The sequence below is a fragment of the Phacochoerus africanus genome, chromosome 11, assembly GCF_016906955.1.
Source record: "Phacochoerus africanus isolate WHEZ1 chromosome 11, ROS_Pafr_v1, whole genome shotgun sequence".
NCBI classification, from domain to species: domain Eukaryota; kingdom Metazoa; phylum Chordata; class Mammalia; order Artiodactyla; family Suidae; genus Phacochoerus; species Phacochoerus africanus.
The window spans coordinates 7,569,565-7,595,873 of NC_062554.1; the positions used below are offsets into that span (position 1 = coordinate 7,569,565).

The 26,309-nt window shown below is 41.6% G+C and overlaps 1 protein-coding gene across 2 annotated transcripts in view; it reads right to left on the reverse strand.

The window, feature by feature from the left end:
• RAB6A (RAB6A, member RAS oncogene family) overlaps positions 1 to 19,580 on the reverse strand; it is a 54,745-nt gene extending 35,165 nt beyond the window's left edge. For both annotated transcript variants that reach the window (XM_047752570.1, XM_047752571.1), the window contains exon 1: positions 19,038 to 19,580. In XM_047752570.1, the coding sequence (XP_047608526.1) occupies positions 19,038 to 19,107 (70 nt within the window). In that variant the 5' untranslated portion in view covers positions 19,108 to 19,580. The remainder of the gene's footprint in view (positions 1 to 19,037) is intronic.
• Positions 19,581 to 26,309: the final 6,729 nt, after the last annotated feature.

A 26,309-nucleotide genomic window follows, 5' to 3' on the forward strand; every position in this document is an offset into this window, starting at 1 on the left:
GTGGTGTAGGCTGGCGGCTACAGGTCCCCATTCAACCCCTAGCCTGGGAACCTCCATATGTCTCGGATGCAGCCGTAAAAAGACAAAAATAAAGTCATATAGAATGTATTTTCTGCCCTCAGTAAAACTGAACAAGAAATTTATTAACAAAAGATATCTAGAAAGACTAGAGTTCTGGCTATGGCACAGTGGATTAAGGATCCAACCACAGCAGCATAGGTCACTGCAGAGACACAGGCTCAATCCCTGGCCTGCTGCAGTGGGTTAAGGATCTGGCATTGCTGCAGCTATAGCGTAGCTAACAGCTGTGGCTCAGATTCAATCCCTGGCCTAGGAATTTCCATATTCCATGGGTGCAAGAAAAAAAAAAAAGATATCTAGAAAAATACAAAATGTTTGGAAATAAAGTAATACACTTCTAACTCAGGGGTTCATGAAGAAATCACAAGGAAAATTTTAAAACAATCTAACCTAAATGATAATGAAGATATTATAGTGTATGGTATGCACTATTCATAACAGCCATAAAGTAGAAACAAACCAAATGTCTATCAACTCATAAATGAACAAAATGTGATATAGCCACACAATGGAATATTACTCAGCCATAAAAAAGGAATGAAACATTCATACATGCCACAACAAGGATGAATCTCAAAAACACTATGCTAAATGAAAAAAAGCCAGCCACAAAAGGGATCACCTATGATTCCAATTTATATGAGCTGTGCAGAATAGGTAAATATATAGAGACAAAAAGTAGATTATTGGTTGCTTAAGGATGGGAGAGGGTAGGGGAACTGGATGACAATAGCTAATGTATGTAAAGATTCTTCTGGAGGTGATGAAAATGTTACAGCATTGATTGTGGTGAAGGCTGCACAACTCTGTGAATATACTAAAAACTACTGAAATGTACACTTTAAATGAGTGAATTTATGGTATATGATTTTTATCTCAATAAAGTTATTAAAAATTTGGAGTTCCCATCGTGGCTCAGCAGTTAATGAACCAGAGTAGCATCCATGAGGACTCGGGTCGATCCCTGGCCTCGCTCAGTGGGTTAAGGATCTGGCATTGCCAGGAACTGTGGTATAGGTTGCAGACACGGCTTGGATCTAGTATGGCTGTGGTTGTGGTGTAGGCCAGCAGCCACAGCTCCAATTTGACCCCTGGCCTGGGAACCTCCATATGCCACCAGTGCGTCCCTAAAAGACAAAAAAGACCAAAAAAAAAACAAAAACAAAAACAAAAAAACCCCAAAACTCTCACTAGCAAAAAAAATTATTTTTAAAAAATTTAATATTGGAACACCAAAAATAACCAAGTAAATCCTTAAAAAAAAAGGCTGATTCTTGGAGTTCCTGCTCTGGCACAGTGGCTTAAGAATATAACTGCAGCAGCTTGGGTCACTGCAGAGGTGCAGGTTCAATGCCTGGCCTGGTTCAGTGGGTTAAAGGATCTGGCATCACCATAGCTGTAGCACAGGTCGAAGCTGTGGCTTGAATTCAATTCTTGGCCCGGGAACTTCCATGGCTGTGGATGTGGCCATATAAAAGCGGGGGGTGGGGGGGGGCTGATTAACTAAAGATTAAAGAAACCAGCAATTGAGCCTCTAGAAGACTAAGGTACACTAATTTAGGAGATAACTTTTGTAAGTAGTAAAGTAATTCCTCACATAACATACTCTCAGGAATACTTAGGATTCAAGAAATATAAGACTGATGTTTGCATAAAAGGAGAAGTCTCAATTATTCTACAACCTATATAAACATTTATGAACTGCTTCATAATCTAGTCAGTTGTACTGGCCAAATAACACTAAAACAGACAACTAGATATTTATATTTTCTAAATTTCCCCCACAAAAATAAGCCACTCTAAAATAATGAGTTATGACAACAGCAGATTAAATCAGATGCTAAGCATAAAAACAAAGCAAACAAACAAGTCACTCACTATTCCATCACGATAACAAAATTAAGTGAAAAAGGTACCTAGGGACCACAGCAAAAAAAAAAAAAAAAAAAAAACACCTCAGCTAAAAGCAAAATTCACTACAATATCATAGCCAAGACGTCTCATCTAGATGATGCAATTCTAGAGCAAAACAGACAAGTCAATTAAACCAAACAAATGCTACTCCAATATAGCTAATCTGGTCAACAACACTGAAGTTCAGTAAAGCTAGAAGCCTTTCTCTGAGACCCAAAATTGAATAAAGATTTTGTTTTTCCTAAAGTTTTAATTTTTTTAAGAAAACTACAATGGTACTTGTACAACCACATTTAAAAATGAGAGTGAATCTGCTTGTATAAAATATTTGTTGAAATAAGTAATTTCACATTTATGGCTCAAAAGTTGTTTTTAATAAAAAATGCTTTATTTCTTTACAATAATATCTATGTTAAAGGCATCAGACCTATGATAGGAGTTTTCAGGATGATGAAATGGACACATCCAGAGTAAAAACAAAAAATACTTAATTACACAAGAGATGAAGACAGAAAAGATGCTCACATAAGACCCACTGGCTACTCTTACCAAAGATGAATAAAAAGTAAACAAATATTTTAATTTTTGGATGGCTACTATTTCTCACTTCATTTCAAAACTACCAAGTGCTATGGAGCAAGGAGGCTGGGGGATGAGAATGGAAAAAAGAAAACATGAGTAAGGCCCTGAACACAAAGGAGTTTAGAATCTACCGTAAGAGACAAACACGCACACATACAAGAGAACGAAGAAAGCACTGTGCAAAGAGAGCATAGATGCTCTATACTGGCAGAGGTACCTTTCATCAATTTACAAAACATTCCAAGGCTCTCTAGTATTTATAAGATAAAGATCCTTAGCAGGCATTCAAACTTGAGCTTAGCCTTCTAGTCCCATCTCTACCCCTGTCAAACATAAATATCTAACAATGAAGAAAGGCTATTAGTTATTCTTCAAGCATTCTTCTACCTCCTCTGAGATTTTGCTCATATAATCTAATTTTGTGGAACTTTTCTTTCCTGGTTATATTAACTTATATATTCAATATCAGATACGGTTCTGCCTGGAGGAAAGAAAAATTAAATTACATTTCAAAATTACTTTCAGCCTAAGATTGTATTTCTCGAAGTATTTTATTTTTTTATTTTTTGTCTTTTTAAGGCCGCACCCACAGCATATGTAGGTTCCCAGGCTAGGGGTCTAATCAGAGCTGTAGCCTGTAGCCGCCAGCCCATGCCACAACCACAGCAATGCCAGATCTGAGCCGCGTCTGTGACCTAGACCACAGCTCAAGGCAACGCCAGATCCTTAACCCATTGAACGAGGCCAGGGATCGAACCCACAACCTCATGGTTCCTAGACAGATTCGTTTCCGCTGCTCTATGACAGGAATTCCTCTAGAAGTATTTTAGATGGCAGTAATGTCTTACCTGTTCAACATTCAAGTTGCTATATCTTCCTTGTATTCCAGAGAAAGAGTATAGTCCACTTAGGTGGCTCCTTCACATTGTCCAAAGACTATTTTAGCACGCCTTCATATATATATTCCTACCCATTTATGATCATAAGACTTCCAGAAATTAAAATAGCTCCTTTTCTTTTCTTTTTTCTTTTTTAGAGCTGCACCTGCAGCATATGGAAGATCCAGGCTAGGGGTCAAATTGAGGCTGTAGCTGCTGGCCTAGGTCACTGCCACAGCAACACTGGATCGGAGCTGTGTCTGCAATCTACACCACAGCTTGCAGCAACACTGGATCCTTTAATCCACTGAGTGAGGCAAGGATTGAAGCCACATCCTCATGGATACTAGTTGGGTTCTTAACCCACTGAGCCACAATGGGAACTCCCAGCTCCTTTTCATAGGAAGATCAGACATCTCTAATTTCAGAACAGCTTTTCTTCAGTATCTGCATTTCTTCTGTATTCATTCAGAGCTCTTTAGCTAAGTATACTTCTCCAGAATAGTTTTCAAAATCCCAAAGAGTACATTCATTATACCCTTCTATGTAAAGGCAATTTAAGTGACTGTTTCAAAGTCTAACTAATCTTATCCTGAACACTATGACTATTCATTTTTTGTTCAACAGTATTTTAACATTTGTACCTAATACTTTGGTGCAACCAAACACACAAAACTTCATACAGGGACAATGGGATCAGCGGCATCTCTGGAGCATCCCTGGCCCCACACAATGGGTTAAGGATCCAGCATTGCTGCAGCTGTGGTTGCAACAGTGGCTCAGATCTGATCCCTGAAATCGACTTCTTCAAAGCACTCAGAGTTGGTTTTAAGGGTTAGACTACTTAACACTGTAGGTACTTAAAACAAGGCCTAATCAAATGTCAGCTGATATTTAATAATTTGACAGGAAATACACATTATCCACTGCAGCTGTCAGGAGGTTTCTGTATTTGGTTGCAAAGAGATATTAGGCACTGTGTTAAGTTGGCTAGAGCTGCTACAACAAGGTACTACAAACTGAAAGGCCTTAACAATAGAAATGTATTGTCTCATAGTTCTGGAGGCTACAAACCCAAAACCAAGGTGCTGGTAGAGTTAGTTCCTTCTGAGGGCTATGAGAAAAACTGTTCCAAGCTTCTTTCCTGACTTCTGGTAGTTTATTAGCAATCCTTGGCATTTTTTGGTATTCAGAAGCATCAACCCGATCTCTGCTTTCACCTTCACATGGCATTCTTTGTACATCTCTGCCCAAAATCCATATACACCCCCCTTTATTTGGCCATGCCTGTAGCATATGGAAGTTCCTGGGCCAGGGATTGAACCTGCGCCATAGCAGTAACCTGAGCCACAGCAGTGACAATACCAGATCCTTAACCCACTGAGACATCAGGTAACTCTGAAATTTCTTTTTATAAGGACACCAGCCATAATGTATTGGGGCCCATCCTACCCCAGTATGACCTCATCTGAACTAATCGCATTGGAGATACTACAACAAACAAATTTAGTAAGAATACAACTCAACCCGTAATAAAGCACAAATTAAAAATTCTGAAAAACATCACAGTATTTAGAATAATATCAATCAGACCAAGGTTGAAATAACTATTCAGATTATTTTTATATAAAAGACTATAATACTTGCAATATCAGAAATTTTGAAAACAAATGTACAAGTTTTTTTTTACTTTTCTTTCTTTTCTTTTTTAGGGCTGCTCCTGCGGCATATGGAGGTTCCCAGGCTAGAGGTCTAATCAGAGCTCTAGCCGCCGGCCTACACCACAGCCACAGCAACATCAGATCTGAGCTGTGTCTGAAACCTACACCACAGCTCACGGCAACACCAGATCCTTAACCCACTGAGTGAGGCCAGGGATCAAACCCACGTCCTCATGGATGCTAACTGGGTTCATTAACTACTGAGCCATGACGGGAACTCCAAATGTACAACATTTTGAAGAGGAAAGTTCGATGAGAGAATTTTGAATTCTGCTCTATAGCTCAAGGAACCACATCTGATCACTTGTGATGGAACATGATGGAAGATAATGTGAAAAAAAAAGAACGTATATATACACCTTTAACTGGGTCACTTCACTGTATAGCAGAAATTGACAGAACACTGTAAATCAACTATAATAAAAATTTAAAAAAAAAGAAAAGAATTTTGGGGGAGTTTCCATCATGGCTCAGCAGAAATAAATCTGACTAGCATCCATGAGGATGCGAGTACGATCCCTGGCCTTGCTCAGTGGGTTAAAGGATTTGTCATTATGCTGAGCTGTGGTGCAGGTCACAGATGCCAGGTGCTACAGCTCCTGATTCGACCCCTAGCTCAGGAACCTCCATATGCCTCGGGCATGGCCCTAAAAAGACAAAAAATAAATTAAAAAATAAAAAAGAATTTTGGGAGTTCCTGTTGCAGCACAGCAGAAACAAATCCAACTAGTATCCGTGAGGGTGTGGGTTCAATCCCTGGCCCTGATCAGTGGGCTAAAGGATCTGGTATTGTCACAAGCTGTAGTGCAAGTCACAGACGTGGCTGTGGCATAGCTGGCAGCTGTTGCTCTGATTTGACCCCTAGCCTGGGGACTTTCATATGCTGTGGGTGTGCCCCTAAAAAGCAAAAAAAAAAAAAAAAAGAATTTTAAGAAAACAAAAGGAATGGTTTATTTGAAACTAAACCCACTCAGTCTTTTTTCAATTTCTGGAAACTTTGTGAGCATTACCTGGGAAGGAATATATGAGAAGGTGCTGACAGTAAGACCCCAAGGGGAGCCTATAAAGGACCACCCAGGCAGGACATACGACATGGGTAGAAAAAAAAGATTCTTTTCACTTTATTTATTTATTTATTTATTGTCTTTTTGCCTTTTCTAGGGCTAGTATCCACGGCATATGGAGGTTCCCAGTCTAGGGGTCCAATCAGAGCTGTAGCCGCTGGCCTACCCCAAAACCATAGCAACACCAGATCCAAGCCAAGTCTGTGACCTACACCACAGCTCATGGCAACGCTGGATCCTTAACCCACTGAGCAAGGCCAGGGATCAAACCTTCAACCTCATGGTTCATTAACCACTGAGCCACGACGGGAACTCCTCTTCTCACTTTAAATATGATGAAACTGAAGCATAGATAGATAAAAATGAACTCTTTAAGAGCACATAATGTATAAAATGGCAGGGCAAAGACCATAGTTTAGTTTTCCTAACTCCTGCCCCACAACTTTCCCCCCAAATTACATTAACTGTAAAACTTTCACAGGCCAAGAGTTCCTGCTGAGGTGCAGCAGATTAAGGATTCAGCATAGTTTCTGCGGCACCAAGGATTACAATCTCCAGCACAGTACAGTGGATTAAAGATCCAGAGTTGCCACAACTGCAGCATAGATGCCTGGCCTGGGAACTTCCATATGTAGCCAAAAAATTTTTCACAGGACAAAGGAAAGAAGCATTCCATATTAAACAACTTGATTGGAAAACAAACAAACATAAAAGGTTTACAAATTAGTAACTCCAACAGCCATCTGATTTTGTCCTATTACTTAATGTCAATATGCTGGTGCTTCTGTTGCCTTCTTCAAGAAGGAAGACAGACCTATTTACTTAGCTCCCTAATGACTGGACAGATTCAGTATTTTATGGCTTCCTACATGAAGGTCATTATGCTAGACAACAAGGACAGAGATATAAAAGATCTAAAAGTAGATTTTTATGCAGCCTTCAGTACTATAGACCAAAATATCTTTAGTCCTGAGGTGGCCTAAAATCTGTCTAAATCTTTGAGTCATCACATTTTGTATTTCTCTATTAGGATCAATTTAACTTACCTTGATTATATAGATAGTTTAAAGTGCACATGCATACATTTCTGATGTGATATTCTATAGTTTTAAGAGAGTGATTAGGGCCAGAGAAAGAATTAATTATCCACATAAAGCTACTGAAACTAAAGTGAAGTTAAACAACATTTTGAGATCAGTTCCTCAGTCACATTAGTCACCATCACATTAAACAGCACAAACATGGAACAGTTCCTCCATCACAGAAAGTTTAATTGGATAGCAAAGATCCAGAGATCCTGATATATTAAGTCTCAAAACATGTAACGGAAAGGAATGTATCCCCAAAACAAAGGGCTCTGTGGGCAAATGTAACCATGAACTTCAAGAATTACCAAGAGTTCCCGTCATGGCTTAGCAGAAATGAACCTGACTAGTATCCATGAGGACTTGGGTTCGATCCCTGGCCTTGTCAGTGGGTTAAGGATCTGGCTTTGCTGTGAGCTGTGGTGTAGATTGCAGACCTGGCTCAGATCCCACGCTGCTGTGGTTGTGTTGTAGGCTGGCCTGGGAACTTTCATATGCCACAGATGAGGTCCTAAAAAGACAAAACAAACAAAAAACAAAAACAGAAACCCAGTAAGAAAGTCCTCATCTTTTAGCAGCCATATCAAAATATTTGCAATGACAGGACATATGGGATTTGCTTCAACTCACTCTGGCGTGTGGGGTGAGGAATAATTATTGAAGCCTAAGTAACAGTACATGGGAGTTTATGATGCTATTCTCTGTACTTTTTTTATGTTTAAGTTTTCCATAATTAAGAGGTTAAAATATTTTAAGAACCCAGAAACATGACTGGTTAAATCAAAAATTCGCTTTTCAAGTATGCCATTTATAACGATTGCCTTCTTGACTCTCCAAAACTCTACTGAAACCATTTTTTTTTTTTAAATTATCAAGTAGTTCTTGATAAATCCAATAGCCTTTTCTGAGTCATTTTCCTCAACTTGAGCCACTGGCTCTTCAGAGTCATACAAGATACTTAACCTATCAAAACTCTATCCTCCTGCATTAGTTTTCTTAATTCATTTATTCTGTTGTAGGTATTTTTGCCCATACCCACGGCTTTTTGATGTGCTCAGGCCAGGGACTGAACCTGTACCACAGCAGTGACCCAAGCTGTTACAGTGACAACACGAGATCCTTAACCCATTGTGCCAGAAGAGAACTATTTTTACCAGTAATTATCCTCTTTTATATGTATCTATTATGACAAACAAATTCAAATGCATTCTGAAACTAAGTATGGTAAAAATCATAAATCATTCACTTACTTGAAAATATTTAGTGAGCACCTACTATATGCCAAGCACTGTACAATATGCTTAGAATATAGCCAATGAACAGTACATTCATGAACACTGCCTGTATGGAACTTACAGAACAAATGGAAAACAGAAATTTTAATAGACAAGTAACTACAGTTGTATTAAAGGCAGCAAGGAGAAGTAAATGGTATTGAGAATGTATAAAGAATGAGAAACTAGGAGTTCCTGCCATGGTACAGTAGGTTAAAGACTCAACTGCAGTGATTCGGGTTGATGCAAAAGTATGGGTTCAACACCTGGCCTGGTATAATGGGTTAAAGGATCTGGCATTGCTGCAGCTGTGGCACAGGTCACAGCTGTGGCTCAGATTCAATCCCTGGCCTGGGAATTTCCATACGCTGCAGGTCCAGCCATAAAACTAAAAAAAAAAAAAAAAAAAGGAAACTGAACTATTCTGAGGAAGTCAACAAAGCCTTGAAGAAGTGACTTGAAGCTAAAGGATTAAACTGGAGTTAACCAGGTAAAAGGAAGTGGGAGTATGTAACAAGATGGAGATCAGTTAAGACTTACAACTGAGGAGTTCCTGTCGTGGCTCAGCAGTTAACAAACCCGACTAAGAACTATGAAGTTGCGGGTTCGATCCCTGGCCTTGCTCAGTGGGTTAAGGATCTGCATTGCCATGAACTGTGGTGTAGGTTGCAGACGCGGCTTGGATCCCGCATTGCTATGGTTCTGGCGCAGGCTTGGCAGCTACAGCTCCAATTGGACCCCTACCCTGGGAACCTCCATATGCCACGGGTGCAGCCCTTAGAAAAGGCAAAAAGACAGAAAAAAAAAAAAAAAAAAAGAGTTACAACTGAAAAAAGGCCAGAATGGCTGAAACAGAGAGAGATGCTGGGAGATACTTTTAAGATATGAACAGACAGATGAAGAGAAGCCAAAAAATGCAGCCAAAGCAATGTAGATCATTTGGAAAGATTTTATACCTTATTCAAAGAGTGATTAAAAAAAAAAAACTACAAAAGTAGGTCAATTTTGAGTTTTTAGAATTAAAAAAAATTGTAATAAACTATATCATTAAGATTTACCATTTTAATCATTTTTAACTATACAATTCTCTGGTATTAAGCACAGTCAAAATGTTTTTGTTTCTCAAGTAAGGAAGTTACTCTGATTTACACTTTTTATAAAGTTCACTCTGGGGAGTTCCTATTGTGGCTTAGTGGAAATGAATCTTGACTAGTATCCATGAGGATGCAGGTTCAATCCTGGCCACACTCAGTGGGTTAAGGACCCAGTGCTGCTGTGAGCTCTGGTGTAGGTCAAAGACGCAGCTCAGATCTGGTGTTGCCGTTGCCATGGCGTAGGCCAGCAGCTACAGCTCCAATTCAGCCCCTAGCCTGGGAACTTCCATATGCCACAGGTGCAGCCCTAGGAAGACAAAAAATATATATAAAAATATCAAAGTTCACTCTGATATCAATTTGGAGAATGGACTAGGGGAGGGTCCAAGATAACAGAGGTTGGAAGGTACAAAGCAGATTTAAATCTATCTTACTGTTCCCTGCTAGACTATAAACAAGAAGAAAATAAAGATTACTTCTGAACTGTTAACAACTATATCCCTTGGGACCTAGCTCTGTGCCTGGCACATAGGGAGCATGTGTTAAATAAATGTCCCATAATATTCTATGATTCTTAGAATGGAAGCTTCAAAATGCAAAGATATATGTTTTGTATAGAATGTACACCTTAGTGATGATTTTTTAAAAAAACCTTTTTTGGCAGGGGGCACAGCAACAGCATATGGAAGTTCCCAGGCTAGGAGTCAAATTGGAGCTACAGCTGCCGGCCTACACCACAACCACAGCAACGCAGCATCCGAGCCACATCTGCGACCTACACCACAGTTCATGGCAACGCCAGATCCTTAACCCACTAAGTGAGGCCAGGGATCGAACCTGCCACCTCTTCGTTCCTAGTCAGATTCGTTTCCACTGTGCCACAATGGGAACTCCCTAAAAAAACGTTTAAAAAACCTGCCTAACAATAATAAATGAAGTAAGTGCTAGGAATAAGGTTAGAGATAGGGAGAAGGTAGAAGCCAGACTCTGAAAAGGTCTAATTTGAGCAGAAGAGTTTGGACTTCATCTCAAAGAGAAGTCTATGTGGGGTGTCTGGACAAGGTTTTATGCAACTTCTCAATGGCAAGACAGCATAACAATAATGATTACCAGCTCATTAAAAAAAAAAAATCATACAGTAGGGAGGTTCCCAGGTGACCTAGCGGGTTAAGGATACAGCACTGTCACTGCTGTGGCTCAGGTTCAATCCCTGGCCTGGGAACTTCTGTATGCCTAGGTGCAGCCAAAAAAAAAAAAAAAAAAACATAAAATAATTGTCCTTGTGTGACTAGCTTGTTTCACTTAACATAATGTCATCAAGGTTCATCCATATTGAAACATGTGTCAGAATTTTCTTCCTTTTTAAGGCTGAGTATTTCATTGTATGTATATACAGCACCATGTTTTGTTTACCTGTCTATCCATGGTAAACACATGAGTTGCTTCTACCTTTTGGCTGCTGTGAATAATGCTGCTATAAATACAGGTATAAATGAGTTGCTTCGGGAGTTCCCACTGTGGCTCAGCAGTAAGAAATCTGATCCGTATCCATGAGGATGCGGGTTTGATTCCTGCCCTCACTTAGTGGGTTAATGATCCAGTGTTGCCGATGAGCTGTGGTGTAGGTCTCGGACATGGCTCAGATCCCACATTGCTGTGGCTGTAGCTGCCAGCCTACGCCACAGCTCCAATTCAACTCCTAGCCTGGGAACTTCCATATGCCACAGGTGCAGCCCTAAAAAAGACCAAAAAAAAAAAAAAGAGTTAGTTTTAATTTTATAAAATGTACTTGTAAAAAAGAAGAGAAATAAAAAGAACAGAAATTGAAAACCCTAAGCAATACTAAATAGCGAAGTATAAGATTCTCAGAAAATTCAAGTTAGAAGCTAGAAAGCAAATGGAAAAGTGGTAGTTGGCCTAACAGATTCCACAAAGATCAATTTTAAACTGACTATGAGGAAAGCTAAGAAATAATCTGATTTGCACCAGAGGACGCCCCCCGCCACCGCCAATCAGCACCAAGTACATCTAGAAATAAATGTAAAGATGGTACTAAAAATGAAAGGAATGGATGAAAGTCTGCTTAAAAGGGAGACTGACAACCTCACATCGCTGCCTCTATCCCACACAGTGAGGTTCCTCTCCCACTTCATCAGAAGAGCACACAAGACTATGCTATGGGAAAGGAAAATAAAAGGTTTCTAAACTGGTCAATATAAGTTTCCATATAAGTTTCGAGTGGAGGCTAAAGTACAAAGAGTATTTTAAAATTAAATCCATATACTCTATGTTATCTTCAAACCCTGTCTCCATGTAGCTCCAAGAAACCTGGCAACCAAGTTTATCCTCTCCAGCAGGACACTGCATAACTCTTTAAGAAATCTGAGTGGCAAAGACTTAAAAGAGCTAACATCAAAGATGTTCCCCCCTGCAAAAAAATGAGCCAGACTTTTCTACAGAGAAGTCCAATAAACCCACATTAAGAGCTTAAAATCAAATTTTTAGTGTTCAACTCTTCAACAGAAGTAGATACTCAAGAACGGCTGGAGTTCCTGCTGTGGTGCAGTGAGTTAAAGATCTGGCTTGTCTCTGTGGTACTATGGGTTCAATCCCTGGCCTGGTGCAGTGGCTAAGGGTCTGGCGTTGTCAAAGCTGTGGCAAAGGTCTCAGATATGGCTTGGATTCAATGCCTGGCCTGGGAACTTCCATGTGCCACAGGTAGAGCTGAAAAAGGAATAAATAAATAATTGCTAGTTCCTTGAGGACAAGTCAAACAAGAAAGAGAAAAACTAAACAGGAGTGAAAAGCAATTTACAAAAAAACTGAGTATTTAGAAGAAAGCCATATATCTCGTTAATATCCTCAAAATGACAAGAGAGATACTAGAATCAAAAAGACGCTACAGACAGAAACAATCAGAAAACAAAGAAGAGCTCTTTGAAATAAAGATGATAGTGGAGATAAAATGTAATAGGGTAAAACAAAGTTGAGAAAATCTTTTAAGAATTAAAATAGAGGAGTTCCTGTCGTAGCTCAGTGGTTAACAAATCCGACTAGGAATCATGAGGTTGAGGGTTTGATCTGGCCTCGCTGAGTGGGTTAAGGATCCAGGTTGCTGTGAGCTGTGGTTAGGTGGCAGATGTGGCTTGGATCCCGTGTGGCTGTGGCTGTGGCTGTGGCGTAGGCCGGGGGCTATCACCTCCGATTAGACCCCCTAGCCTGGGAACCTCCATATGCTGCAGGTGCGGCCCTAGAAAAGACAAAAGAGAAAAAAAAAAGAAAGAATTAAAATACAAACAAAGAAATGAAAAAGGGACAAGATGAAATGAGAGGATCAATCCAGGAAGTCTAACAGGAACTGCAGAGAAAACTGAAAACTCAGAGGAGAGTATCATTACTAGTTAGGCAGTCAAGAACTTTTCCTGAGTTCTCCTGTGGCATATCAGGTTAAAGATTTGGGGCTGTCACTGCAGTGGCATTGGTTGCTGCTGTGGCTAGAGATCAATCCAGGGATCTTGTGCATGCTGCAGGCACAGCCAAAGAACATTGTGTTTTTAAAAAAATTTAAATAAAAACAAAAAAATTGAACAGGAAAGCACTCTAAGTACTAATGAGAAAAGATATCTAGAATATATTAAGTGAAAAGAAGTGAGGCACACAATAAATCTGATTATCTCTTATGTAAGGAAGAATAAAAACTATATTCACATTCACTTGTGTCTACATAAAGAAATCCCAGAAATACACGTAAGAAAATATATGTATTTATAATTTCTGAGGGAGAAGGGGGTGGGGAATGAGGTCACAGGAACAGGGGTGGTAGTAAGTTTTCTCAAAGTATATCTTTTCTCTTTTTTGCTTTTTAGGGCCACACCCACGGTATATGGAGGATCCCAGGCTAGGGGTCGAATTAGAGCTTCAGCTGCCGGCCTACACCATAGCCACAGCAACACCAGAGCTGAGCCGCATCTGTGACCTACACCACAGCTCATGGCAACGCTGGATCCTTAACCCACTAAGTGAGGCCAGGGATCGAACCCACAACCTCATGGTTCCTACTCAAGATTTGTTTCTTCTGAGCCACGAAGGGAACACCCCTCAAAGTGTATCTTTTATACAATTTTGATCTGTGAGATATGTGATATATTAACTGTTAAAAATAAGAGTTAGAGCGGGGGGAAATGGTCCAGTTTAAAGCCCTAAGAGAAATGGATTAGGTGAGTTCTTAAAGTTTCCTCCATCTTTAGTATACTCCAATTCAAGAATTTCAACTAGGAGTTCCCATGTGGCTCAGCATGTTAAGTATCTGGCATTGTCATTAGAGTAGCTCAGGTCACTTCTGTAGCACAGGTTTGATCCCTGGCCCAGGAATTTCCTCATGCTGTGGCAAAGCCAAAAAAAAAATTTTTTTTTCAGTTAAAAGATGCTCAAACTATTGGTCAGTCGTATTTATAATGTGCCTTCCCTGAAACTCCATGCTCCCAGTCACTTCTTTGTAAGTATTTTTTTGGGGTTTTTTGGGGGAGCAGGGGGCACCCACGGCACATGAAGGTTCCCAGGCTAGGGGACGATTCAGGACCTGTAGCCGCCGGCCTACGCCACAGCAACACCAGATCTGAGCCACATCTGTGACCTACACCACAGCTCACAGCAACACTCGATCCTTAACCCACTGAGCAAGGCCAGGGATTGAACCTGCGTCCTAATAGATAGTAGTCAGATTTGTTTCTACTGAGCCACAATGGGAATTCCACTTCTTCGTAACTTTCAACTCTACTTAAAGCAGCTGCACTCATCACACTACAGTGTGTTAAGTATTACATATTTCTTTCCTGATGAGATATTAAGAGTAGGCGCTACCAAACCACTTGACATAGCAGTTTTCAGTAAACATTTGTTAAAATATTTACTAAGAACTCCCCATGTGCCAGACATTCTTCTAAATGTTTTACATTTATTAGGTAATTTAATCTTTACAATAACTCTATATGATAGGTCCTATTACTTTACAGTTAAGGAAGTTAAAACAAGGAGATCAATAATTTGCCCAAGGTCAGCGATCAGGGCTAAATCATGAAATCCAGATTCTGTGCTCTTAATCACTAGCTCTACTGATTAATTTTAAGATTTCAAAACTAGGTTGGAAAAAATTTCCTTTGTTCTAAATGCAATACAAAGCTACAAGATACAGATGGCTTAATACCGTCTAGAACCTAGCAGTTCTCAAAATGTGGTTGAATGACTCCCAGGATTCCCAGGGCCCTTTGGCTGGGCCCACTACCCTCCTGAAGGTCAAAATCATTTTCATAATATCAAGATGATATTTAGCTTTTTTTATTTTCATCCTCTCATGAGTATATAGCAGAGTTTCCCAGAGCCTATGTGATGTGTGATATTACAAGAGATTTAATGCAGAAGCAGCTATGGCCAGATGTCTTCTAATACATCAGAACTAACAGAGATTTGCAAATATGTAAAACAATGCCACTCTCACTAAATCTGTTTGAAAAATAGTTTTCTTTCATTAAAAATGATTCTGTTAACATAATAGATCTAACACTATTATTTTTAAATGAATTAAACTTTCTCAGTTAACTTTTGACACAGTAAATAATGATACAAACCACATAAACAACTCTTTAGAAGCCTCATCAGTTTATAAGAGCGTAACAGGATCCTGAGGGGGAAAAAAAGTTCAGGATTACTGATCCAGCCAATATAAACTGTTCAGTATTCCTGGTATCTGACATTAAGACACTTTTTTCCTACATACCATGTTTTAATTCAATTATATATATAATATATATAAAAATATAATTATAATACAGGACTGATGTAAAAAAAGGTAATATAAAGTGAAAAAAATAAGCAGCACTAGGCCTAAATATGTGCTTCTCTTTGGGATTATATTTCTTAATTTGTAACTCGTAACATTTGTTTATAGAAATATCTTCTGCTGTAAACCATGAATGACATTCCTAAAAGTGCCTCTGATTTGAAGACAATACCCAAAAATAGCAACCAAAGAGGTTCCTCAAAGAAACTTCAGATTCAAGTTGTATATTCCAACATTCTTTTACTAAACCATGTATACTGCTGAAATATAAACCATAAGAATTTATAGGAAGATTACTAAGACTGATATTATTAATTTAATGAGGCCTCAAATACTGAAATAATTCATCTTCATTCATCAAAGAATGTTAAATTTTTTGAAAACTAAATTAAACAGTCTACCTAACTTCAAATCTGTTCCAGGAACATGGCTTTAATTGACATACTTTTAGGTGCTATACCAGTAACAAATAATTTAACAATAGTTTTAACAAACCTAATTTTGTTCAACTCAAAAAAAGGTATAAAATTCTAGTCAGTCTTTTTTTTTTTTTTTTTAGTGACATGGTAAAGGCTATAAATTATTGGGTTCCCTGTGCCCTGGGCATCTGGAGTATCCCTGTATACAGTCAAATAAAGTAGGTATAAAATGTTATTGTTATAGTATTAATTGCATAAGAAAAAAAAAATAGACTTCACTAGAGCAAAGATGACTACTAGCTTTGGTTACTATTAGATTCAACCATCATTCATTCTGAGTACAGCTCCAAGCTTGGCACTATCCTAGGCACCAGGGATACAATGAACAAAAAAATAATAGTTTTTAAATCACATGGGATTTGCATTCTGCTGTGCGAAATAGGCAAAACACACACACACACACACAAAAACACACAAAAAAATAAGAATTATAAATGTGGTAAATGCTATTAAGAAGACAAAGCTTTGCCACAGATTGGTCTTGAAAGCTGAATTGTGGAATTCCAAAACCTAAAAATAAAAAATTCATGAAGAGTTACATCTAGATGACAGGGATTCTACAGACCTTTGCTAATGCATAAGAACACTACAGACACTGCCTGTGAAAAGAGATCAATCTTTCATTGTCGAAGCTACTGGATGACATTACTTAGCAATATAGCAGCCTCAAAGATAATTAACCTCACAGTTCCACCGAGTTAAAAAGCATGCAAACACAATTTTTAAAAAACTTAGAGGAGCTTAAGGAGAAAGACAACCATAAAGTAATGTGGTATCCTGAACTGAATGTTGGAACAGAAACAGATAAAAATGAAGAAAATCTGAATAAATTAGAGACTTTACTTAATAATGCATCAATATTGGTCCATTATGTAACAAATGTGCCATACCAATGAAAGATGTTAATAATAAGGGAAATTGGCTGGGACTCTATGTGAACTCTCTGCATTATCTTAATTTTTATGTAAATCTAAAACTGTTCTAACAAAATTGAGTTTACTTCCAAAAAAATCTAAGATGGCTTCAGGAATTGGCAGGAAGGGGATTTAGTAAAGACTTAAAGAAGTTAAGAAATGAGAAGCTATAAAACTCTGCAATGAGAATTAGAAGTAAATACCCAAGAAATTCAAAGGAAACCTGCAGATACTTAAGTTATGACTCTATTCATACTAAAATTTTCCTAGGATGGAGATTTTTCATGCAAACTAAATATCTTTGCATCACAACATCAGGCAGGCAAAAACATCCCTAGAGTGCACAATAAGCACTTATCCTATCAATAATGACCAATAGCTATATTTTATGAATGGCACTGCCCTAAAATTGTTATAATACCTGGACAAGAAATGGAATAATCACAGGTCTTAAGTTACTTAAAGAAACAAATTCAGAAAAAATAAACAAAGAGGAAACTTGGTAAGACAACAAGGAGAAAAAAATTATGTATGAGAGGAGAAAAATGATTTCTCAGGTCTAATTGGAAGCAATTTTGCAACTATTATTAACCTACTTTAATGTCACACAAATTAGTGTAAATAGTTCAAAGGAGTAACAAAAGCCTTGAATTAACATCAGTTATCTTCTTTCCAGCCAAAAGAAATAAATGTCTTCTATAGCCTAACCTAAAACACCTAACAGATAACAATGTCTAATACTTCGGAAGAACTAATCTCTCACTGTCTCAATTTTAAAGATAGCCAGGAAAAGTGAGAGAAAAACAATGAAGGGTGATCACCTCTAAACTGTAGAGTATGAAGTGTGTATAACACAGCATAAAATTGGAATTACCCCAAGAAGTAATTTTAGAGACAGCCATCACAAAGTAAGGACCTTTATCTAACACAAAGTAAGGACCTTTATCTAACACAAAGTACAATGACGGCAGAAGCGTGGTCAGGTAAACAAATGATTTTACTCATCAGATACAGTAGAATATTAACCATAAAAGAAGCATTTAGCCAAAATGGTATCATGTATTTATCTAACTTAGATAACCAGATGAAAAACCCATCTCTTCTCTGCTCTCTTACTCCCTGACCCCAAAGGAAACCCTACAAAACAAAGATGTTCGTTATCCTAAAGCCTTCTCTCACAGGAATCCTCAATCTATCATTGGAAAATACTCAAAAAGAAATGGAATAATTAGCATTTCCCCAGTAATTCCTGTTTGCTCCACTGTGAGGAGAATCAGACCCCGCTTCGTGTTAAAACAGAAAAAGGAGAGATGAGATGTGAAAAATTCCAAGTAAAACGATCATGACATAGCACCTGGCAGAGACTGGAAAAGCATCCACGCGGCCAAAAGGATCGTCAAGGATGAAAGTCAGGAGAAGAAAACGAGGTTTTCCAACAAGCCGCAGCCTAACCCATCGGGTAAAAATCGCCACTGCCGCCGCCCCTCCCTCACTCCCCCACCACTCCATCCTCAAGTCGCCTCCAAGGCCGACGTGGACCCTCTAGAACCCAGGCCAATCCCCCACCCGGGTGAAAACAATCCAAGAATTTTCCAGGACTCCCCACTTTCCACCTTCCAGAAGATCTGCACTTCTCAGGGCCAAGCCTCTGGGGAAAACAACGCCCAGATCCCCCCTCCCGGCGCAAGGTTCCAAAGAGCCGGGTCCCGCCGGTGGGCCTCGCAGGGCTGACCCACCGGGATCGGACCGAGGAACAAGGGTGGGGCTCAAGGCAGGGAGCGGGAGTCGGCGAGACGACGGAGACCGGAGGAAGAAAGGGATGGACAGGAGGCTGGGCGGGGTGAGGACTGGGGAGGGCACGTCGACAGGGGAGGGCCGGGCTGCGGGGAGAGGAGCCGGCGGAGTCGGGGCCAGAAGGGGCAAAATCCGCCCGACGGATCGCGGCGAAGAAGCGCGGGGGGCGACGAGGGGGCGGCCGACGCGGGGCCGGGGCCGGGGGCGGAGCGGAGGGCGAACGCGAGGGCCGCAGGCAGCCTCCGCGGCCGAAGGGCCGCACTGGGGGCGGTGCGGGGAAGCCGCGGCCAGCTGCCAGGAGTGGGGGAGCCGCGCACTCACCGCTCTGCTCCCCCAGGAACACCAGCTTGAATTTCCTCAGCGGATTCCCGAAGTCTCCGCCCGCGGACATGATGGAGCCGGAGGAGCTGCGCCGCCTCAGCCCAAAGACCTCCCGGACCGACGCGGCTCCAACCAGTGGACGGAGAGGCTAGAGAATGGGCGGGCGCCCAGCTCTCTCGGCCCCTGCAGGGCCCGGAGCGGAGCAAGACCGGAGGGCAGGGCCCCTCGACACAGACAGGCAGCCGTCGCCGCCGCCTCCCCTCAGAGCCGCCTAGCACCGAGCGAGGCCCGAGGCTGGGAAGGGAACGAAGGCGGTGTCGGAAGCAGCCAGGGGCGTGCTCAGGGGTCCGAAGGCTAGAGCGGCTCCCTTCTCAGCACCCGGCTCGGAGGCTGGGGTGAGGGCGGAGGAGCCGGAGCCGCAGACGCGCCTGGGACCTCTCACACGCAGCGCTTCAGCGCCTCAGCTGCCGCCGCCGCAGCCCAACCTGCTGAGTGCGCGAGCCTGTGGCGCGGCGCGGGGCGAGCCCGGGCACGAGCCTGCCGCCCCGCCAGCCCCAGCGTGCGTGCGTGCGTGCGTGCGTGCGCGTGCGCGCCACAGACAGCGTCTTCCTGGTGTAGCCTGCTTTCCCGGCTCCGCGGCAGCGGAGACCGGGGCTGGTTAGGTGTACACTCGCGTCGGGAGAAGCGGGGAGGGGCGGGGTGGAGCCTGGAGGAACCCAAAGGGTGGAGTAAGGAGCGCTTTCGTCACTTATATGATGAGCCAATCGGAAGAGGTCAAGGGCGGGCAAGGATGGGAATGAGGTGGCGGCGCGAGAGCGCGCTCGCAGCCCTCGTGCGGTGGAAAGTGTCTCACAGTGGCGGCCATGTGAAGTGTGGCGCGTCTGAGCCTGAGGGGTGGAGAACAGAGGGAAGCGGGGTGGAGGCGGGGCTGGCGTGGAGGTGAAATTGACCCCTATAAGAGCGGATGAAGTCGGAGAGTACTAAGGTGTTTAGAAGGGTTCTAGTTCTGAGCCTTCAGCCCTGCCTCAGGTTCCTGCGAGCCCCACTTCACCTATGCCCCCACCTTCTCCAACCTCTTATTATAATTCCTGCCATGATACCCTCCTAGGTACATTCTCCGCTACTGCTCCCAAGAGTTTCATAACTACCAGAAGCAGGGCCTCCACGTTTTTACAGATGAGGAAACTGAAGCTCATAGGAAGGAAATGACTTACAAAACCCACAGAACAGTAAAATAGAAGCCAGGTTTTGTCTTTTTCCCCCATTGAACTTCTGCAACCTGCTAGTTGATAAGACCATCCTTGGCCTGATATGGCTTGGCCTTCTGTTAGCAACCTCTCTTCCTCAGGTGTGGCCAGCCCAGGTGAGCCCACCTTCTACTATGATCGAAAAGGATTTAGATATCATGTAAACATAGGGTAAAACTGAGGCTCAGGTAGGAAAACAAGTTTGCAAAAAGGTCACACAACAAATTCGTGGTAGAGCATGCCCCTGATGAAGTGGACTTTTTTTTTTTAACAGCCACACCTGTGGCGTATGGAAGTTCCTGGGCTAGGGGTCGAATTGGAGCTGTAAATTCAGGCCCATGCCACAGCTTCAGCCACACCAGATCCTAGTTGCATTTGAGATCTACCCTGGAGGTTTCCACTTTGTAGGATCCTTAACCCATTGAGCAAGGCCAGAGATCAAACCCGAATCCTCACAGAGGCAAGGCAGGGTACTTAACCCACTAAGTCACAGCAGGAATTCCTGAAGTAGATATTGTATTTATTGTATGTATTTATTTATTGGTTGTTTTTTTTTTTGGCTTTTTAGTGCCATACCCGTGGCATGTGGAGGTTATCAGGCTAGGGATCAAATCAAGAGCTGCAGCAGCTGGCCTGCGCCACAGCCACAGCAACACGGGATCCAAGTTGAGTCTGCAGCCTACACCACAACTCATGGCAACGTCAGATACTTACCCCACTGAGTGAGGCCAGGGATTGAACCCAAGTCCTCATGGGTACTAGTCAGGTTTGTTACTGTTGAGCCACAGTGAGAACTCCCTCCTGAAGTGGACATTTTAAAGATCACCCAGTCCTCCTAAAGGATTCAAATCCCTTTTGAATCTGCTATTGGTGGAACTACCTTAAATTACGCGTCTACAATATGTGTACTTTTCTGTGGACAGAATCCATACTTTTCATCAGATTTTTCAACCCAGTTCATGACCCAAAGAATGAAGGTTCATGTCACACTCAAGAGGAGCCCACAAAGACATGACAGTTAAGTGTAATATGGATATAACTATCATGATAATTAAACTTTTAAGTTTTAACCTGAATTGGATTCGGGAACAAAAAAAAGGACATTTGGCAAAGACTAAGGAAATCTGAATATAGATTTTAGTTATGCTATATCAATATTGCTTCATTAATTGTAACAAATGTATCATGCTAATATAAGATACTAATAATAGGAGCTCCCCTTGTGGCTCAGTGGTTAACGAAACCAATTAGAAACTATGAGGTTGCGGGTTCAACCCCTGGCCTCACTCAGTGGGTTAAGGATCCAGCATTGCTGTGAGCTGTGGGGTGGGTCACAGACTCAGCTCGGAACCCACGTTGCTGTGACTGTGGTGTAGGCCAGCAGCTACAGCTCCGATTGGACCCCTAGCCTGGGAATCTCCATGTGCCGCAGGTGCGGCCCTAAAAAGACAAAAAGACAACAACAACAAAAGATACTAATAATAGAAGAAACTGGGCTGAGGAGAGGTTTATGGAGATTTTCTCTACCGTCTGCTCAATTTTTCTGTGAATATAAAACTCAAAAAAATTTATTAAAAAATATAAAGGTTAAAAATTATCAAATTAGAGACTTTAGCATCCACACCTTACCATACTTCAGCCACAACTAACCATAATATGGGACAGCATTTGAAAAAGCAATACTTATCTTTGAAAAGGACACTTTCTTTTTTTCTTTTTTCTTTTTTTTTTTGGTCTTTTTGCCATTTCTACGGCCGCTCCCGAGGCATATGGAGGTTCCCAGGCCAGGGATCTAATCGGAGGTGTAGCCGCCAGCCTACGCCAGAGCCACAGCAACGCAGGATCCAAGCCACGTCTGCAACCTACACCACAGCTCAAGGCAACTCGGGATCCTTAACCCACTGAGCAAGGCCAGGGAACGAACCCACAACCTCATGGTTCCTAGTGGGATTTGTTAACCCCTGAGCCACAATGGGAACCCCTGAGCCACAATGAGAACTCCACTTTTAAACACTGGTATTAAAAATACTTCCAAGTTGAAAAGGGAACCCTCCTACACTGTTGGCGGGAATGTAAATTGCTACAATCACTGTGGAAAAGAGTATGGAGATTCTTCAGAAAACTAAATATAGAACCACCACATGATCCAACAATCCCACCACTGGCCATATATCTGGACAAAACTATAATTCGAAAAGATACATGTAGTTCCCATTGTGGTTGGTTCAGCAGGTTGAGGACCCGACATAGTATCCATGAGGATGGGGGTTCAGTCCCTGGCCTCTCTCAGTGGGTTAAGGAACCAACATTGCAGCAACCTGCAGCACAGTTTACAGATGTGGCTTGGATCCAGAGTTGCCATGGCCATAGCGTAGACCTCAGCTGCAGCTTTGATTTGACCCCTAACCTAGGAATTTTCATATGCCATAGGCACAGCCATAAAACAGGGGGGAAAAAAAGATACATGCACCCCTGGGTTCACTGCAGCACTATTCACAATAGCCAAGACATGGAAACAACCTAAATATCCATTGACAGATGAATGGGTTAAGATGTGATACATATATACAATAGACTCCTACTCAGCCATAAGAATAAATAATGCTGTTTGCATCAACATGGATGCAACTACAGATTCTCATACTAGGTGAAATCAGAAAGACAAATAGGGAGTTCCCGTCGTGGCGCAGTGGTTAACGAATCCGACTAGGAACCATGAGGTTGCGGGTTCGGTCCCTGCCCTTGCTCAGTGGGTTAACGATCCGGCGTTGCCGTGAGCTGTGGTGTAGGTTGCAGACGCGGCTCGGATCCCGCGTTGCTGTGGCTCTGGCATAGGCCGGTGGCTACAGCTCCGACTCAACCCCTAGCCTGGGAACCTCCATATGCCGCGGGAGCGGCCCAAGAAATAGCAACAACAACAACAAAAAGACTAAAAAATAAATAAAATAAAATAAAAAATAAAAAAAAAGATGGTAATAAAAGTTAAAAAAAAAAAGAAAAGAAAGACAAATAGCATACGATACCACTTACATGATGGATCTAAAATAGGACACAAGGAGTTCCCGTCGTGGCGCAGTGGTTAACGAATCCGACTAGGAACCATGAGGTTGCGGGTTCAGTCCCTGCCCTTGCTCAGTGGGTTAACGATCCGGTGTTGCCGTGAGCTGTGGTGTAGGTTGCAGACGCGGCTCAGATCCCGCGTTGCTGTGGCTCTGGCGTAGGCCGGCGGCTACAGCTCCGATTAGACCCCTAGCCTGGGAACCTCCATATGCCGCGGGAGCGGCCCAAGAAATAGCAAAAAGACAAAAAATAAATAAATAAAATAAATAAAATAGGGCACAAGTGAACCTATCTACAAAACAGAAACAGACTCACAGACTTAGAGAACAGACTGTGGTTGCCAAGGGGGAGAGGGGAGGGAGAGGAATGGACTGGTAGACACAAACTATTACATTTAGGATGGATATGCCATGAGGTCCTACTGTATAGCACAGGGAACTATAGCCAATCTCTTATGATAGACCATGATGGAAGATAATAAGAGAAAAATATACATATATAGGAATATATGACTGGATCACTTTGCTGTACAGAAGTAATTGGCATATTATAACAACTATAATTTTAAAAAGTTAAAAAATACTTCCTAATTAATCATAAAAAATAAGTCCTTAAATTTGTTTATAGTGCCTTGCCATTTACAAAACACAATTATATATATTTTCTCATTTGGGGAGGTTATTATTTACTTAGCTATAGAAATGGAAGGATCAGACAAAAGCTTTCTCCAACCCAAGGATGAATTGATAAATGAAATAGAATAAACTAAGGGGAGGAAGAGAGATTCTTAAATTTTCATCTATTCTGGCCTATCAAGACAACAGCTATAGGAGTTCCCATTGTGGCTCAGTGGTAATGAACCCCAACTGGTAACCATGAGGACACAGGTTCGATCCCTGGCCTCGCTCAGTGGGTTGAGGATCTGGTATTGCCATGAGCTACGGTGTAAGTCGAGGACCTGGCTCAGAACCTGCATTGCTGTGGCTGTGGCATAGGTCGGCATCTACAGCTCTGGTTCCACCCCAGCCCAGGCACTTCCATATGTCACAGGTGCAGCCCTAAAAAGACCAAAAAAACCCCAAAAACAAAACCCCAAAAAACTAACAACATCTATATCCCCAAACCTCCCTCTCTATCAAAATTTACTCACCTCCAGTTCTGCTCAGCCAAGTAGCAGAAAAATTTTAGAACATGCGTCTAAAATGAAATGGCAAGGAGTTCTCTTGTGATTCAATGGATTTGGGTTCCAGACTGTCACTGTAGCAGCTCAGATCACTGCTGTTGCAAGGGTTCCATTCCTAGCCTGCATCCCTGTCCTAGGAACTTCCACATGCCATGAGCAGCTGGGGAAAAAAAAAAAAAAGGAAAAAGAAACAGTAAAAACCTGAGTCATGACATTGTTATTTGATTTTTTTTTTAATATTTGGTTTTAAAGGTAGCTCCGATAAGGCTCTCCCCACTGGTAACCCAGAACCCAGGCACACACAAAGAACAGCAAATACCAAGAAAGTGCTTAAAAAGAAAAGCTCTGCAAATAAAATGAGTGGCTATTTTTTCTTTCTGATGGGTACCAGGTTTTCATTATGTTTCCTGAAATAGCCTTGAAAGCAGCATCCGATAATTACTGGAACTATAATTACTTTGTACTTCCTCCAGAACTTTATGAATCAATTCTTTCCTGCTGCTTTCGCCTCTGTAACCACCTAGACAGGTAAGGCTATTTCTATCGTTTTGAAGAGGTGTGATATAATCCACCTCTTACCTCAGATGTTTTTAATGTTTTAACCTAACATATTGCATTGACGCATATATGGCTTCCTTCTCTAAAGCCAAATTCCTGTTTATCACATGTTCTGTGTAAGTCATATGTTCTATCTTCAGAGATCTTATGGTCTAAAAGTTGCATATGATGTGTTATGGGGTTCATCAAATGGAGAAATTAGTTGGGAAAGGGAAGAATTAAAGAGGCCTTTTTCAAGGGTGCTTCACCAATACTTCCATCTCCATGGTTTCTCTTTATCTTCGGCTCTTGCGTCTCCCTTCTTTGTCCCAGTATCTACTCATTCTTCAGGTATCATCTTTTAAAAGTTATCAAAGGGGAGTTCCCATGGTGGTGCAGTGGAAATGAATCTGACTAGGAATCATGAGGTTGTGGGTTCGATCCCTGGCCTCGCACAGAGGGTTAAAAATCTGGCTTACTGTGGATATGGTGTAGGCTGGTAGTTGTAGTTCTGATTGTAGTTCTAGCCTGGGAACCTCCATATGCCGTGGGTGCGGCCCTAAAAAGCTTAAAAAAAAAGTTCTCAAAGGGATGTCCCTGTCTGCCCCCATCCCCACTAAGAATGTAAGTACCTCTGCCGGTCCTCCCATTGTACCCTACTGCTCCCTGTCACTTAACTGTTATATTGTCTTCCTCACCTGACTGTAAGCTTCATGAGGTCATTATCACCAACACCTGCAGAGTCCTTGCTCCATAGTAAGCATGCAACAGATATTTGCTGCATAAATAAAGGAGAGGGACTATTTTAGTTTTCTTCAAAAGGGGAATGGGATTTGGACATGTGGAGATGGAAGGGCAGCAGCATTTGGGAGAAAGAGAATGTCCCTTCAAATCATGTGGCGTAAATAAATACCGCATACTTTAAGACCGCTTATGAAAAATATGCTCAGATCAGATCTTACAACTGAAAACAGGGGGAAATGGGAGAAGACATCCTTGGCAGCTCCAAAGGGAAAGTACCTAGAATAGTCTTCTTTGATCAACTTAAAAAGGATTATTGGAGTTCCCTGGTGGCTCAGCAGGTTAAGGATCTGGCCTTGTCACTGCTGCGGTACTGGTTGCTTCTGTGGTATGGGTTTGATCCCTGGCCCGGGAACTTCCACATGCCACATGTGCATCCAAATAAATAAATAGATAGATAGATAGATAGATAGATAGATAGGATTGTTCATTTGAAGCCCATGA